The sequence below is a fragment of the Acanthochromis polyacanthus genome, chromosome 13, assembly GCF_021347895.1.
Source record: "Acanthochromis polyacanthus isolate Apoly-LR-REF ecotype Palm Island chromosome 13, KAUST_Apoly_ChrSc, whole genome shotgun sequence".
Taxonomy (NCBI): domain Eukaryota; kingdom Metazoa; phylum Chordata; class Actinopteri; family Pomacentridae; genus Acanthochromis; species Acanthochromis polyacanthus.
Window position 1 is genome coordinate 29,654,376 of NC_067125.1, and position 16,340 is coordinate 29,670,715.

A 16,340-nucleotide genomic window follows, 5' to 3' on the forward strand; every position below is an offset into this window, starting at 1 on the left:
ATGCGTAAGAGCAGGGGGAGAATGTGTACTTGTCGAGAGATGGAAAGGGGGAGGAGGAAGGAGCCGGGGGCGGGTGAGGGGAGTGGAGCCAGCGGCGGTGGTTGGCACCGTAAAAGAACAAGGTGAAATGGGTTTCCAGAGCTCGCAAACAGGGAATGACTGACTTCACTGGACTGAACTGTGCACAGGAGGAAGATGAACCGCAGACGTGACCTGTCGCCTCAAAGCAACACACTGAGGAATGCTTTCAAGTCAAAGGAGGGAACTGTCATGCACTCAGATTTACTGAAAGATTCTGCATTGATTAAGATGACAGCTTGGTGAGAGAATTTGATGTTGAACTGAAACCAAAAGCAAATTTCCCTTAAGTTTTTATTTGACACTACAGATAAACTCCCAGCTAGGAATCTCCATCACACAGCAAACCAAGTCACATTTGATTGAGTTCAGTGACATGTTGTAAGTGTTGTGGCAGTTAAATGTCTTCATTCTTCTTTCATCCGTTAAAATCCCTGTAATCTTCACATATTATTTATCCTTTAAACAAGTTATTCCCAGGAATCACAATTCAAACGTAAATGACTACCTTGGAAATTCCATCCAAAGTATTTCTCAATTTCCTGAGAATCAGTGTGAGGTACAAATGAACACAGGCAGAGTCAAATGAGGGTGAGCATTAGACCAGTAAGGTTTAGGATGAGGTTGGGGTCAAGTTAAGCACCATGAGGCGCAACTGTTTAGTGTTAATGCTCTAAGGTCAGGTTCAGGCTAAGTAAGACACACATATTGACATAGAAAGTGTCCATTTTCCACTAAATCTTCTTAGAAAACCAGGAATCTGACATCGACATGAAAAGTTCACATCTGAGTGCTGGCTGATATTTTTGGCTATAGGCATTTTGTCTATACTGCTATGCTTCTGGACTGGATCTCGAAGAATTTTCTGACTAAATTATTCTTTACTTCATAAATTGGTGGTGGAATGTTCATTGACTGATTGGTTGATTGATTGATTCTCTCTCTCCTACAGCCTCCCCACCATGAACAAGGTGTTGAAGCCACAGCCACAAATCAACACTTGGACTCAATCTGACCTCTGGCCAGGGGGAGAAAATGAGTGCTGACTCACTTCTCCCCTTCATAGAATACTTAGAAATGTGCCTGCAGCTGTCATTCTCCCTCAGCAATGTTTCCAAGATTCTTCCTTGTTTGTTTTTCATTTTTACAAGGTGTCTTCAGCCTCCATCCTGCTCTCTGAAAACACATGCACTTTAGTAAATGGAGATCCCCATCAATGAAGCACTGTTTTGGCTTCTGTGCATATATTTCTAGTCTATTTTTGATTATGTTATGAATTATAAATACACTGAAATTGAGATTCAAATCATGAAAATCCAAGACAGAAATAATTCCATGTATATTTGATTATTCATGCTTGACATAGCAGCCACACAGTGGCAATAACTCCACTGTTTAACCAGTGAGATAAGGTGTACATGTGCAAAGTGTAATGTTATCTGATCTTTTGTTCACAGTAAGTGACATTCCTCATGTTCTTGATTTGTATGTTGGTGGACATTTCCTCTATTGTTTGAATGGCTACATGGAAAGGTACACAAGAAGTTTGGTCTGTGCCAATAATTAAACAAGTTAAGTATTTCACTGGAATCAGAAGTGTCCCTGGAAACTCCTTTAAATTAGTTTCAATATATATACACTATACATCTGTCATGGTTGTGTTTGTACGGAGAAGTGTGACTATGAAGCAGTTGGCAGAAAATGTGCTGCGGTCCTGTGTTTTTCCGGTTGGGAAAGGAAACAAAAGTGTGCAGGTGCATGTGAATGAAAGGAAAAAAAAGTGGTGGAGAAGCAGAAAGAGTGGACGAGCGGAACAGAGAGAGGTCTATCAGAGCTGTCGAGGTGAACAGTCCAAGGCCAGTGGGAGTGAGAACAGTTTGACTTAAACACAGCTGGATGTTCTCACAAGCTAAGCTGGCCGGCCTGTCTGGCCCCGATGGAGGCAAAAAAGAAAGCACAGCCCCTTTTTTGTGTCACTGCAAGAAAAACACCGCCTTTGCTTCCAAGTGGGATAGAAGTCAGTATTAGGACCCTGAGCAGGAGGGAGAACATAAAAGAGGACGTGCTCTTTGCATATTTAAAGCAAAGTCACTTTACTCTGGCCAAGCAGCGGGCTCCGTCTCTGTGTCTCGGTTCAGTTTGATTTACTGTCAACACCGTTTCTTTACCTCTGAAGTTGGAAGGTTGCAGAAGAGTCCTGTTGACTTTTTAACAAAGTTTGTGACCTCTTTTTTATATCAGCACTATTTGCTGTTCAGTCACTTTGAGAGACTTCATTGGAGTCTGTAGTTGAGCCAGTAGCTCTGTGAGGTTATTCCCTGCATTAGTTTAGTATATTAACTTTTGGTATTACTAAATAAGCAAAGTGTGACTGAGACTGAAGAAGATGACATTATTTTACAAGTTAGTGATATTGCAAAATATCGGGCAAATTAAAAATATGACCAAATGACAGTACAAAACAGAAAGTTCATCCTGAGGTGAGCATGCCAGGGATGTGCACAGACATTCTGAGTTTTTCATTTTCCATTTTTAGATCTGGAGCCTTGCAGTTGCACCTCATTCTCAACTGAATTATTAAATCATAATTGAGGAGGACATTGCCCGTACCATTTTCCATTCAAAAACGCTTGTGCAATTAAAATAGCATGTAATTTATACTTTGCCGGTTCAATAGCTCCAGTCATTTCAGTTCTGAACATCTGACTTTCAGCTCTTGCACCTGAACACAAACTGAATTTTCATGGATGTGATGCTGGCAGTGGCTTGACTAACGATTCCTGGACTGGCTCTGCGCTAGAATCCAGAACAATTATAAAATGTCTTATTGGAGTTCCTGAATATATCCTCTGGGTTATCCATCCCCTATTTCATAATAGGAATCAGAAATAGCACCAGGTGCTCCAGCACTCTCTGAACTGGAGCTTTTCAGGTTTTCTACCCAAATGAAATGCCCTCACCTAAACATTATGTTAAAGATAAAACTAATTCACAATATTATCCACAGCTACAATACAGTGTATTGATCACTGATGACATTTATTTTTAGTCAGTCATTCACCTGTTTCCAACTTCAAAGGCACCTTTAAGAAAATAGGCTTTTTCCTTGTTAAATTAAATATGAAAGAGACAGTTTCTTGACATTTCTATCAAAATGCTTCTGCTGCTGCGATGCTGGTGCCTGCTGCCCTGTATGAAGATGCGGCGTTCATCAGTCTAACAAAGTGACGGCATTCAGTCATTCAAGACCCTTTGTCCCATGGAGGGATGCCACTTTAAAAGCAATAAGAGTTTTGATGTGATTTCATTTAGTTTAGCAATGATGGGATATTCATAGTTTTTTGCAGCCACAACAGTCTATGAGCCACAACAGTAAAAATATATATATGTGTGTGTATATTGTGTCCAAAGTGGAAGCTCAGACAAAGAAAGTTGTTGCTCAGGAAACTTTAGCCCAGCCTTGAGCATGTCATTGGGCTTTGAATGTGCATACTAACTTCTATTGCAACTTCTCCAGTAGGTGTTGAAACATCTCACTCAAAAGTAAAATGTGGAGGAAAAAGTCAAAAAATTTGTACATTTCAAATCTGTCCAGTACTTAGTGTGACATTAGTGTATGTCTATACATTTTACAGATCTAAAAGTTTTTTTTTGTTTTTTTTTACACTTACATATTTAGATTTACTGTAGATATAAGTGACATTTTACTAAAAGGTCCTCTAAGTAATGTGTTGGGGCATGTGTGTAGATTTGAGTTCCCGTTTTTAGTAGTTCTGAAAACTTTTCTTGAATGTCAGTGCAAATGCAGCTGATGGAACTTTAGTCATAAGCAGAGCTGTGATGAAATAACTGGAAACAAGACAAGACTTCCTGCTGTAGATCACTGCTATGACAACTATGTTAGGACAGGACTGGGAGGGCTTGGACAGGCTGGCAAAGCAAACTGCCAGAGATGGCAGACATACCAGGGCCAGAAAGCAGCAGGCGGAGCAGCTCAGTGCCCTTCCAGAAAGAAACAAATGTGAGTTTAAGAGGATATTACTGTTTGCTTTTGGCTGACGTACAGAGTGATAAGAATGATAATGCCCCAGTCTGTTCACGATTCACTTCAGCTGGAAGTATAACAGATCGAAACTGACAGAGTTCATGACTGAAGAATTACAACACCCGAGGCTACGCAATACTTCTGTCAGTCAGATACGAATCTTAAAGGAGGCTGGAAATATGTACTTTTAATATAACATTTTATCAACCCATTAAACACACTTGTTTCTATTTTGGATTCTTTTCTGGTCTGTTCCTGTTTTAGAAATATGACACTTTGACACAAGACGACTTACTGACTGGAGCTTGGAAGATATTTCAGCCCTCAAGAGTTCACATAGTCTGAAACACTGTAAAAATACTCAGTACTATAAACACCTTGGTGCTGAAAATCAGTTTAAGCATTAGATTTAGTTATATTCACTAAATAATACCCTTTCACAAATGTATGTTTACCACATGGGCATCTAAAAGGCTTAAGAAAACTATGTTACATTACGTTTGGGTATATTAAGACATTATGCCTCAGTAATATCTACTTTTGGGGGTTAATGGTATATTTTGCACCAATTTCTGTGCCTTTTTTGTAAATACCTGCATTTTTGGCATCTTATTTCTGCTTCTATCTTGAATATAACATGTAAACAACCTTAATACCTTAAATTTTGCCAAGGGGATGAATAAAGTATCTATCTAGTGATTAATAGAAACTTCAGAGAAATCTATAATTTGACAAAAGGGTTTTCAAGGCAGAATAATATATCAATCATTGAAATATGAGGAACTTGTGGATGTGTTGAGCACGACATTATGTGTAATCTGTGCTTGCTATATCAATAACGTATCATACCACAGTACATGAAGTTAGATTTTTAAAAAATACAATTAGATATGGACAAAAAGTTCATGGTGTCACTGCTAAAAAATCAAATATAGTAAAATGTTTATGGGTAACGAGTTGAAACAATGATAGATTCCTGTGCATTAACTTTATTCTGGCTCAGTTACTTAACTACTGGATGGCTTATGACTTGTTTTATAGTGTAAACGGAGAAACACACTCTCCGCTGTCATTTCACTTGCACTCTCTTCTCTCCCTCTCCGCCTTATCTGTGATATCAACACGCTGTCAAGACGAAGCAGACGCTCTGAAGTGCCTGTGGTCTCCACATCGTGAGATTAAAGTGAGGGGAAGAGAATGGAGCCAGCTGTGTTGCTGAAACATGTGGCTGTATGGTGGCAGGTTTGCCTGCCAGCGATACAATTTCTACACAGAACAAGAGTGAGTCTGTTAAGACAGCAAAGACTGACAAGCTTCAACTACTTGTACAATACGGAAAATTATTACATACTACCTGCTTCTGCAACACCGATAACACTCACATCAGTGTTGTTTATTTTGTTACATTCAGCACTCTTACGTAAGACAAACTGCACAGAGCTGTGGCAACAGACAGGTACAATACAAAACTCAAACATCATTAGAAAACATTCCAGCAATACCACAGCTCAGTATCTCTGCTGCTTTTCAACTCCCCTCCAGATTCCCAGCATACCACAGGACATGGCAGATGTTCTGCATTATCACTTCTTTCTGTAGCCTCGCTTTGTCTCAGTCTGAAGAACTGCTGAAATCACCCCACAGTTGTGTGTGCAGATGGTCATTGTGTTAATTTTTTGTTTGTTTTTGTTTGAATAGGTACCAAGATAAATGTAGGATTGCTAAAAGGCACGGATATGATTCCACAGTTTGACTGCATAAAAAAACACCTGAAATCTGCACATTTTCTTCCCACTCAAGCTAAAAAAAAAAACAATATACAGAGAATAATAATACTATGGATAATTTCCTTAACAAACAAAAAAACTGCAAGCTAACAAAACAGATCATCTATAAAATAAGTAACTTGCAATGGCAATATTGAGCAAAGTGGATAATCATAGAAATTCAAAAGTAATAATCTTTAAATTCGAGTTTTCATTTAACTAGTGGCAACATCCGAGAAAAAGGCAAAAATGCAGTGAAAATGTAAAACCCCAAATACAGTAAGAGTGGAAGAGCGTAATCTGGATCAAAATAAATGCAAAGAGAACAATGACAGCTCAAATAATGTGTCCTATAATATGGTCCAAGATCCTCCTAATCCATATATTCATCTGTATTGAGAAGTGTGCACACATGCTAAACTGTTATTACACCATATAAATTCTGTCGACATATTCAGGATCTTTCAGCATCCCCCTTGCTGACTTAAAATTGCACATTCTGTTGAATTAATTAGAATAACATCTCTTCTTCCAACACCCCATGAGAGCTTTTGGCAGCCAGCAGATGTTAATTCGATTTGATAATTGGTTGGAAAATGTGTTTTCTGTTGCTGATAAAACAGTTCCAGACACTAGCACCTTGAAAAGAGAGTAATTTAATGAATGTTGTTCATGCAAAAGCAAATAATTAGTGTGAAGAAAAACAGAATGCAGGCTTATTCATTTATTTCAAACATTAATTCAGTGATTTTCTTAGGTTTTACAATTATTCAGGTGAGAAACTGTGTGAGTCAGGTGTGAGTTTAAAAGCTGAAACTCTCAACCACAGGCGTTAATGTTGTTCACAACCTAACAGAAACCCCCTTTATTAATTGCTGGCAGCAGAATAAGTGATGAATTGTCTATCTAAATGCTGTTGGCTTGCCAAATATTTTTGAATGCATAGTTTCGGCTCATAAAGTCCTAATATTGCTCACAAACAACACAACGAGACTAATTAAAAGCCAGAAGGACATTCCTAAACAATGACAGACACTAGAGAATAAGGTGAAGATGTCATTTCCACTGATCATGAATGGAGAGCTGTAAACAGTGACTACAATGACGGTAAATTACACTCCAGCACGGACATTTCACAGCCCATCTCCCCTGCATGTCTGTGATCACACAAAGACAGGGGCTGCATGAGAGGTGAACCAATTCAGCCTTTTCATGTGACCGGGCGGTTGCCTCGGAGGGACGAGGCGGCAGGCTGTCACCGTCACACACAGACAGCAGCTACAAATTAATTCACTCCAACAACAACCTCTGTCCTCACCTGCTGCAACACGCTCTGCCAGCACTCGCAATCAGCCAGCGAATTCCTTCCGCTGAGGTGGAGGGTGAGGATGGAGGGGTTTGTGGGCTTGATGTTGTGATTGTGATGTTGTGTAATTGACAGGTATGTTCATATCCAGTGTCTGATGTAAATGCTACACCACCCACTCCTCCACTAGAGTCGGACAACAAACAGGTTTGCTGCTTCCAGGAACGTGAAACTACATGCCAAGATGACAGGGCTATTCAGAGATGACAGGGCTATTCATTTGGTTAAACACACATTGTGTGCAGCATAAAACTGATCTATGGCTGAACCAAAGCTGTGGAATAAATATGGTCCAAGGGAAGTTATTTTGTAGTTTAACACTAGGTGTTTGTTTACTTATGCCACATTTTACTCACTGTGGGCTCATTCTTTACAGTAATAATAAAGTTTTGCACCTCCATGGAAACAATACAACTATGACGAGAAGTAGACTATTATGAGAAACGCTTTCTGAGCAGTACGATACCGTGAAAAGGCCATAAAATATTGAAAAAAATGTTTTGATTATTGATGTTATGGAAATTTTAAAGCACTGGAATCCATGTGCACAACATTTTCCAAAGTGTCCAAAGCTGTTACCAAGACTGGAAAACCACAGTTAATATAGAATTGCTATTAGGCATGGAATTGATTTCACATTTTGACAAAAACATAGGAAATCTGTCTGTTTTCTCCTCAGTCAAGCACAGATAAAGGGAAGAAATGTTTAATAATAAAACAGACTTAACTAGGAATAGAACATCTCCTAGTGAACTAATAAAACCAGCTATAAAAGAAGCAACTCGCAATGGCAACAGTGAGCAAAGTGGATAATCGTAGAAAATCCAATATAACAATCTTTAAATGTGAGTTTTTTTCACTAGACAGGTCACAACATTCATGATGAAGCCAAGACAAATATTTACTTGTATCGAGGAGTGTGTCACACTCACATTTTTACTCACTGTGGGCTCATTTTTCACTTCAATATAAAATCCTGCACCTCTATAGAAACAGCACAATCATGGTTAGAAGTAGAGAATACTCAGATATGCATTATGTGCAATATGACAGTTAAAAGGCTACAAAATATTGAAAAAAAAGGGGGGGGGGGGGATTTAATTGATAACTCATGTTACAAAGATTAAAATGAACTGGAATCCATGTGCAAAACATTTCCCTAAGTGTCCACAGGTGCTATCAAGACTGGGAAAATGTAGAGGGGAAAAAAAGATTTAAAAAAGACTTTAAATAAGATAAAAACTATATTTCACTGTATACATTTTAAAGTAGTTTCCATACTTGTCGTCTAGGTGCGTTGTGCAAACGCAGCCTGCAGTTCAGTCGAAAAGTCCAACAATTTTTGCCTCATGACAATTTGTGACGAACAGCATTTTAGCTGTCGAGAAATGTGATATTTTTTTGTTTTTATAGAATCTGGTTTGTGCAAATGCTTTACTTTTGTCCATCTTTAAATGAGACATGTGGACTAAGTGATTTTGAAGAAGTATTGCAATCTTAAGCTTAGATTTGGTTCAGTTTCCCGACAAAACAACACATTACAGATGACTCGTTCAAAGACAGTCAGAAAGTTGAAAGTACGATAATTGTTCCCTCGCCCCGGCTTTAATACATTGTGCAACTGTGGGGATTAGTTAAAGAAAACATGCCTTTAATGTTATTTCTGGGTTCAGAGGGTTATTAATGTAATATGTTACTTTCAAAGCAAGAAACCTAATGACCCCTGAAATTTATGACAACACGGTGCTGAGAGGAAGAAAACAGTCTGCAGCCGGCTGACTTAAGACAGCCTGCTTTTATTTTTACTAATGAGAAAAGAGAAAATCAGATCAAAGCTCAGCAGTTGGCCACTTCTTCTCTGTTGCTGCTGGGAATGAGATGCAGAGCTGCAAGGCTTTGAAAACAGCTGCCCTGAAGGAGACTGAAGCTTACAGCTGACTGTCAGCTCTGGGTTTGGCTTCACTATTAAAAATACTGAAAGAACCATACAAGTGTTTTAACTCTTACTACAAATAATGCTTCTTTTAGACTCTGGTGACTATTTCAAAATGCATTCATTGCAGTTGCATATTTTTAAATGCTCTTACAGTCCTTCATTTTCATTCATTTCTGTATAAAAATCTGCTGGAAGATTCTATGAACATAATCTATTAGTTTATCATTTCATGGTGTGGACATTCAAATCCAGAATGATTATCTGATGAAAAACTCTTGTTTCCAACTGCTCAAGTGAGTGGATATATACTTGTTTGTCTAATCTATTATTATAGCAAATTTAGTATCTTTTGACTGTAGACCAAGCAAATGTGATCATGAACTACAGGAAATTATTAATAAATGAGGGAATTATCCCCTAAATTTGTGACCTTTTACAGTTCAAAACAATGACTTGAATAGTATCTATGAGCAATTAACCTGTGATTCACTTTGAGGGATTAAACACACATCTGCTGCTAGATTTTCATAACATACAGATACTTGGACAAGTTTAAAATTTAATTTTAAAATACAGAAGGAAGGTTTGAACACTGAAAAAAAAATACCTGTGTGATCTGAAGTACAAGTGATGTGATGTGATGTGTAACAGTGAAAACGTGCAGTTCTGTGGAGCTTTTAAACGACTAGAAGAAATGTAGAGAAACACCAAAGCAGAAGCACAACGGAAAATCTATATGTTAATGAATTAATATAACCTTTATCGCCTGCACAAATCTCTCTGTCAGGATGAATTGGGGTCTTTCATTTGGAAATCGAGTGCCCTCTCCTCCTTCATCTCTCCCTGTTTGAAATGTCTGTTAACAGGGCTGAAGTCAGTAATTGATTTTACCGCTCTAATCTCTTTTCTCTATTATGAGGAGATTTCTCCTCTGCACCTGGGGCCAACAGGCTTGTCTTTTTTCTTATCTGTCCATGAGTACACTAGCCCCTCCCAGGGGGCTGCAGTAATCCCCATCACCAGGCTCCTCACACACACACACACTCATGGAAGATCCTCAGAGTCGACAGTACGCCAGACAGCGCCTTGAGCTGCCTGCCAGCGATGTAAAACAGACAGATGGAGCGGTGAAACCAGACACAAAAGCAGCAAATCAAAGGCCATTTCAGTACAGTGACATGAAAACCACAGCATTATGAACTAAATGAACACATTTTCCATCCACAAAGAGAGGTAATCTGTCCAAATGTGAATATTAAACATGTTCTGGACATTGTAAAACACAAGATTATTATTTCAGTCACATTACTTTCCAGTAGTTCCCCTTAAGCCATATGATTTTATTTTAAAACATCCTTAAAATCAGCTTCACAGCAGCTAAAACTAACAACCTTGGACTCACTAAATAAGAGAACTTGGGAGGATCTAAAAATACAGTAAGATTTCTAATCCTTATCCCCCAGTCAGGTTTTTTGTGCCTGATTAAAACTGCATTTTAGAGGGTAAATAACAGCCCTGTAACAATGACTCAGTGCTGCTGATGTTAGTGCGTTCGATCTAAACATCCTCAGCTGCAAATCTGATGCACCAGACATTTAGGACAACAATCACTCATTTAAATCACAGCAATATCAGGGAGCCTCTTCACTTTTTAAATGCATGTTGAAAAACTGCCCATACTATTAGCAGAAGCAGCCAGGTTCCTCTAGGCTGTAAAGGGTTAAACCGTATCATGTGGGAGTACAGACAGTGAATCTGTGAGGCTGTGAGTCCGACATTATTTCAGCGTGACACCATAAATGCTCCTCTGTCACTGTGATTAACCACTCCAGCCGCAACATGCTTTGACTTAACGGGAGCTAACTGTGATGGCTGCAAAGGATGAGGAGAGAGGCGGAGTGAATGAAGATGGTCAGACAAACATCAGAGAGGAAGAAAAGACAAAACAACCACCCTCATGATTATATATAAATACACAAGAAAGGATGAGCAATTTGTCACAGGGTGAAAGCTGAAAACTCTAAATGGAGCTTTGATCGTTTGATGAAAACTGAAAAAGCCTTGTGAGTGATAAATTAACCTAATTTGCATGACTCCTCCTGGCTTTCCTCTCAGAATGAAGCAGTGTGCAGAAACACTGGCAGTGGATAGGAAGGGAGGATAGTATAAAACAGGATACAACAGACTCAAAGTGACAACTGCTCTTACTGCAGAGTTCATCCAGTCAGTAACATAACAAATATATGTTCTGTTTTTTGTAAACCACTTCTAAACCGCTGTTCTCCCCTCCTCACTCAGGAATCTGAGCTGCTTGCTTCAACACATGCTGCTCACTGATGTACAGAAAATATAAAACCACAGGAATCAAAAGAACAAAATGTGAATCGGCACCAGAAACAGCAACATCACGACCTTTTCTACAAACAAAATGCTCATCATAAAGGACTCTGAATGACTGAAATTAACAAATATGCTTAGCCCAGTCACAAAGATCTAAATACATATTACATCATTTGTCTATCTTCAGTAAATATCAACCTCTTTGTGCCACATGTTTCAATGCATTTTTTGAAAGAAAAAAACGATTAAATGTTTGGTTGTTCGGGAATAAAAAGAATGGAACAACCAAAAAGAATATGAGATTTATCTTGAACTGCTACCAGCAGAAACATTTATGTTTAATGATTAATCCAAGTGCCCAGCTTCCATAAAGTTCAAAGTAATGACGCAGTGAGCCAGACATTAGAATACAGGGTCATTTTGGCTGTCTGAAACAACTACAGATTCTCAGATGATAGTTTCAATAGTCCAAAAAACAAATCTATAATGTATCATGTTTTGGGGAATGCCTCTTAAAAGAAACTAAAAGATTTTCTGTGTGTATCAGCATATAACTGACTCATGCAAAACAATTTGTGCATTTTAGTGATCTAAAATAATTGCAAGCAAAATGTCATATTCTCATTTAAAAACTGGCTGCTCATTTCTCGACTCCTTCTCTTTGGAATAAATGTAAAACATTAATTTATGACTATATAAGCTGAGATTTTTGTTTAAAAACGTCTCTAAATATGCATGAATCCATGACTACCAACAATTCCTGGATCATTACGGCCCAGATGTTGAAAAAGTTGCATCTGGATTACAATGATCCAGATATTAAAAGCCATGTTTTAGTCATTGCATCTATAAAAAACTTAAATTAAATGTCTGGTTTTCCAACAGAGACAAAATAGGTTTTCCCTGAACGTTCGTAACAGAGCAGCTCTTCATGTTTTAACTCCGCAGTAGAAAAGAGAAAGTAACTGCCAGTGACTATTATACATAAACTGTAATATTTTACTATGAAACATATTCTAATTGGAGCTGATTCCACTGATATAATCGTTGGGAACACACGTGTAGCAGGAATTTTATAGCTAGTATGACAGATAATAGACTATGTACATTAGTAGAACAGACCCAAGGACTTTAATTATGTTATTTTTGATATACCTAAATATAAAGATAGATTAATCACTTATTAAGCTATTTAGAACAGTATTCAGATTAGACTATATTCAACTTTATTATTATTATTATTATTATTATGATCATCATCATTATTATTATTATTATTATTATTGCAAAGAGTACAGCAGCAAGCTTAGTATCTAATCAAAGATGCAAAAGAAGAGGTGCATTATATGCTCATTACTGCTATATATATTTGTTTTTGCTCTTATAATCAGCATTGCCCCTCAAGTACAGCATCAGTTGGGCTCTAATCCAGATTTTTTTTGTCATATATATATCAAGTTTAGAAGACATACTGAAGGTTTGATCTGCAGCAAAGACAACACTCAATTGCAAAATCGGATTTCAGAATCCCTTTCCAACTCATTTTCATCTGCAGTACTCACTCACGTCAGCAGATGGTGACAGGGACCCACGACAGGAACACGTTGCCCGTGACATTTCCACTCCACAGCAGAAGATGGCAGCAGTTCAGAGATGATCTCAGTCAAACATCCGTCTCAGGACTCCACCGGCTCTTTCATGGTCCTCCTGGCTCGTTTCATAACGTCCCAGTACATTAAACTCAACATGGTTGTGTAATTTTCTGTCCTGCAGCTGTTGTGTTGATCAGAGCAATGAGCTGCATGAAGAGAATATTCAGTAAGAGGCGGCTGGTCGCTGCAGCTCTCAGCTCCTGCAGACGTTTCCATGCTGAAGTCGTAAGAACTTGTTCATTTAAATCCAGTAAACTCGTGCCTTTATTTGGGAACATTGCAAACATACATGCATTTAACCTGACCTGCCGGCTCACCTGTTCACCTCGCAGGTGAGACACGAGTCCAGCGGACTGCCCATAATCCATCACAGCAGGTATGTGTGTGAGCTGCCAGCCAACCACAGGTTTCCGATGAGCAAGTTCCCCAGAGTTTTACACTTTCTGCTCCTGGACCAGGTAGTTACAGACAAACAGGTGAGTGAACCATGGATATGTTTAGTAGAAAATACACCTGTAATAATAAATACCTGTTCATTCGTGGCATAGACTCTGATTATGGACAAATCATCGCAATACTGACACGTTTGATCAGTATTTCAATTCATGAAAGAAGTGTATTACTGTTAATATGTGCATTATTGGTATTTTACACATCCAGAGGAATTTATACAATCTAGTATGTTTTTTTATTTTTCTACTGATGCTCCCTATGTGTTTGCACCTTAGGCATTTTGTAGGTCTTTTATTTTGGTACATCTTTTTTTTTTTTTTTTTTTTTTTACCATTCTTGCATTGGTTTTCATATGAATCAGTTTTTTTCTTGCCATTTAAACTTGATGATTAATTTGCTGCCAATGTGAAACACTTTCAAACATCTGTTTTGAAAATTTCTATATAAATAGTTGATTATTTTTATTGTTATTATTATTATTATCCCCCTATGCTGGTGTAACACTGCCGATTTCCCAAATGTGGGGATAATAAAGGCTCACGTTATGCTAAATTACTTACGTATACTTAATAGAAAAGCAATACGCTATAACTATAATACATTACTGAAAATAAAAATAAGTGAGCTTACATATGATTAGAATAGAACTTGCTTATAATTAGAGGTATTAAAGTAATGTGATTACACTTATTTATATATATATATATATATATATATAGTCTATTGTGCTGAAATGTCCCCAGTAGTTGACTGGTAATAATCAGCAACTAATCTGGCTGTTTATTAATGGGTAATGCAGTTTTTTTTTTCAGTTTATGCATCATTTGTTAATTTTTAGAGGACAAAATTATTTAATATGACCTGTTTGGTACTTTTGGTTATATAAGTAAACTTAATATTCTTTTATTGCACAGACTGATTATTCAGTGACATAAAATGCTGATAGACTGATGTTAAAATCACTGTTGTGCAGCAAATATTATGAGCATCAAAAGCACTTTCTAGCATTGATGTGACTTTCCTTCCTCACAGTAGGTGTGGGTCCCAGAAATTGCCTCTAAAGATTTACTGAGCGGTGTGCACACTGAGGATTACCTGAACAACTTCATAAACGGAAAAATAGATGAGCGGGAACAGAGGAGGACGGGGTTTCCCTGGAGCGAAGGCATAGTGAGGCGCTGTCGATATGAAACAGGTGAGAAGAAGAAGAAGCAGCACAAAGCGGACGACTTGACAGCTGCTCAGCGTGGAAAGATCACACTGCACCGCTGTCACCTTCTCTGCTGTTGACAGGTGGGACTGTTCTGGCTGCTGAGGTGGCTCTGCAGAGAGGTCTGGCCTGCAGCACAGCAGGAGGAACCCATCACGCTTTCCCCAGCTACGGTTCAGGGTTCTGCCTCCTCAACGACTTGGCAGTTGCAGCCAAATATGTGTTGAACACCTCTTTGACCAAGAGAAAGATTCTGATTGTGGATCTAGATGTGCATCAGGTGGAGTTAACTTGTCACTTTCTCAGAGCAACATTTGATTTCGACGACCAGCTCAACTTTGTGTCACCTGTCCTCTGTTTTGCATCCAACAGGGCGACGGCACAGCTTTCATTTTTAAAGAGGAGCCATCTGTGTTTACGTTCTCAGTGCATTGCGGGAAAAACTTCCCCCTCCGTAAACAACAGAGTGATCTAGATATCAGTGTGGAGGATGGGCTGGAAGACCAGGAGTACCTCTCCACAGGCACGTTAATGCAGGCCATAATAATAAAGGCAACATGTGTTCAGTGTTTAGAGGAAAACACTGCTGCAGTCATGTCAAGATGGAGCACTGATATCTTCATTTAGTTGACAGTTTATCTTTTTCTGCTGTTTTTGTTAAAATAAATTTAAAAATCATAGAATAAAACTCACATAATTGGCAATATTTCCCCTCAAGCTAACTCATATGCCTGATTGTGTTCTCAACAGTAAAGGAACATCTTCCCTGGCTACTGGAGACTTTTCGCCCAGATCTGGTGCGATATGACGCTGGTGTTGATCCTCATTGGGACGATGAACTTGGGAGGCTCCGTCTGACAGACCAAGGTGAGCAGTTCTTTTCTTTTTTACACTCTTTTAGTCCACCTACACATCGCTTACAGACTGTTTTTGAATGACTTTGTGCCTTGTAGGGCTCTATCAGAGAGATCTATACGTGATGAAGACGGTGGTGAGTAAAGGGGTTCCTATAGCTACCGTTATTGGCGGAGGATACTCGAGAGACATTGATAAACTGGCCCTTAGACACTCCATCGTCCACAGAGCCGCAACTCAGGTAAAGAGAACACTGCTTCTTAAACAGATTTTACCAAATAAACTGGTCCAATACGGAAATAATGACTTAAATGAAGTCAATGTTGTCATGTTCTTTAAATTTCAGGTTTGGAGGGAGTGTAGCATGTAAACCCTTCATCTTCTGGAGTGTTTTTATATCTTATACAAGCAAACAAACATGTTATATATATGGAAAAAATGTCTACAATCCAGTATGAACTCAGGAAAGCGGGCGCATTGGACTTTGTAGTGCCATATGTGGTACTGCCTGTTGGCTGAAGAGCGATTAAAAAGACATTCAACTTGCTGTTTACCTCATCAAGATACTTTAATTTGTATTAACTGTACAACTAATAAATACTCCCTGTTGGTTACCTTTTACGTGGATATACCATCATT

General features: G+C 38.5%; 1 protein-coding gene across 1 annotated transcript; it reads left to right on the forward strand.

Annotated features, from left to right (window-relative positions):
* The first annotated feature begins 13,166 nt into the window (after positions 1-13,166).
* On the forward strand, positions 13,167-16,322 carry hdac12 (histone deacetylase 12). The gene is made up of 8 exons (XM_022189162.2): positions 13,167-13,408; positions 13,516-13,659; positions 14,672-14,831; positions 14,930-15,126; positions 15,219-15,369; positions 15,597-15,713; positions 15,800-15,942; positions 16,048-16,322. The coding sequence occupies exons 1-8, from the start codon at positions 13,325-13,327 to the stop codon at positions 16,069-16,071; spliced, it is 1,020 nt and encodes a 339-aa protein (XP_022044854.2). The 5' UTR covers positions 13,167-13,324; the 3' UTR covers positions 16,072-16,322.
* The last annotated feature ends 18 nt before the right edge of the window (positions 16,323-16,340 follow it).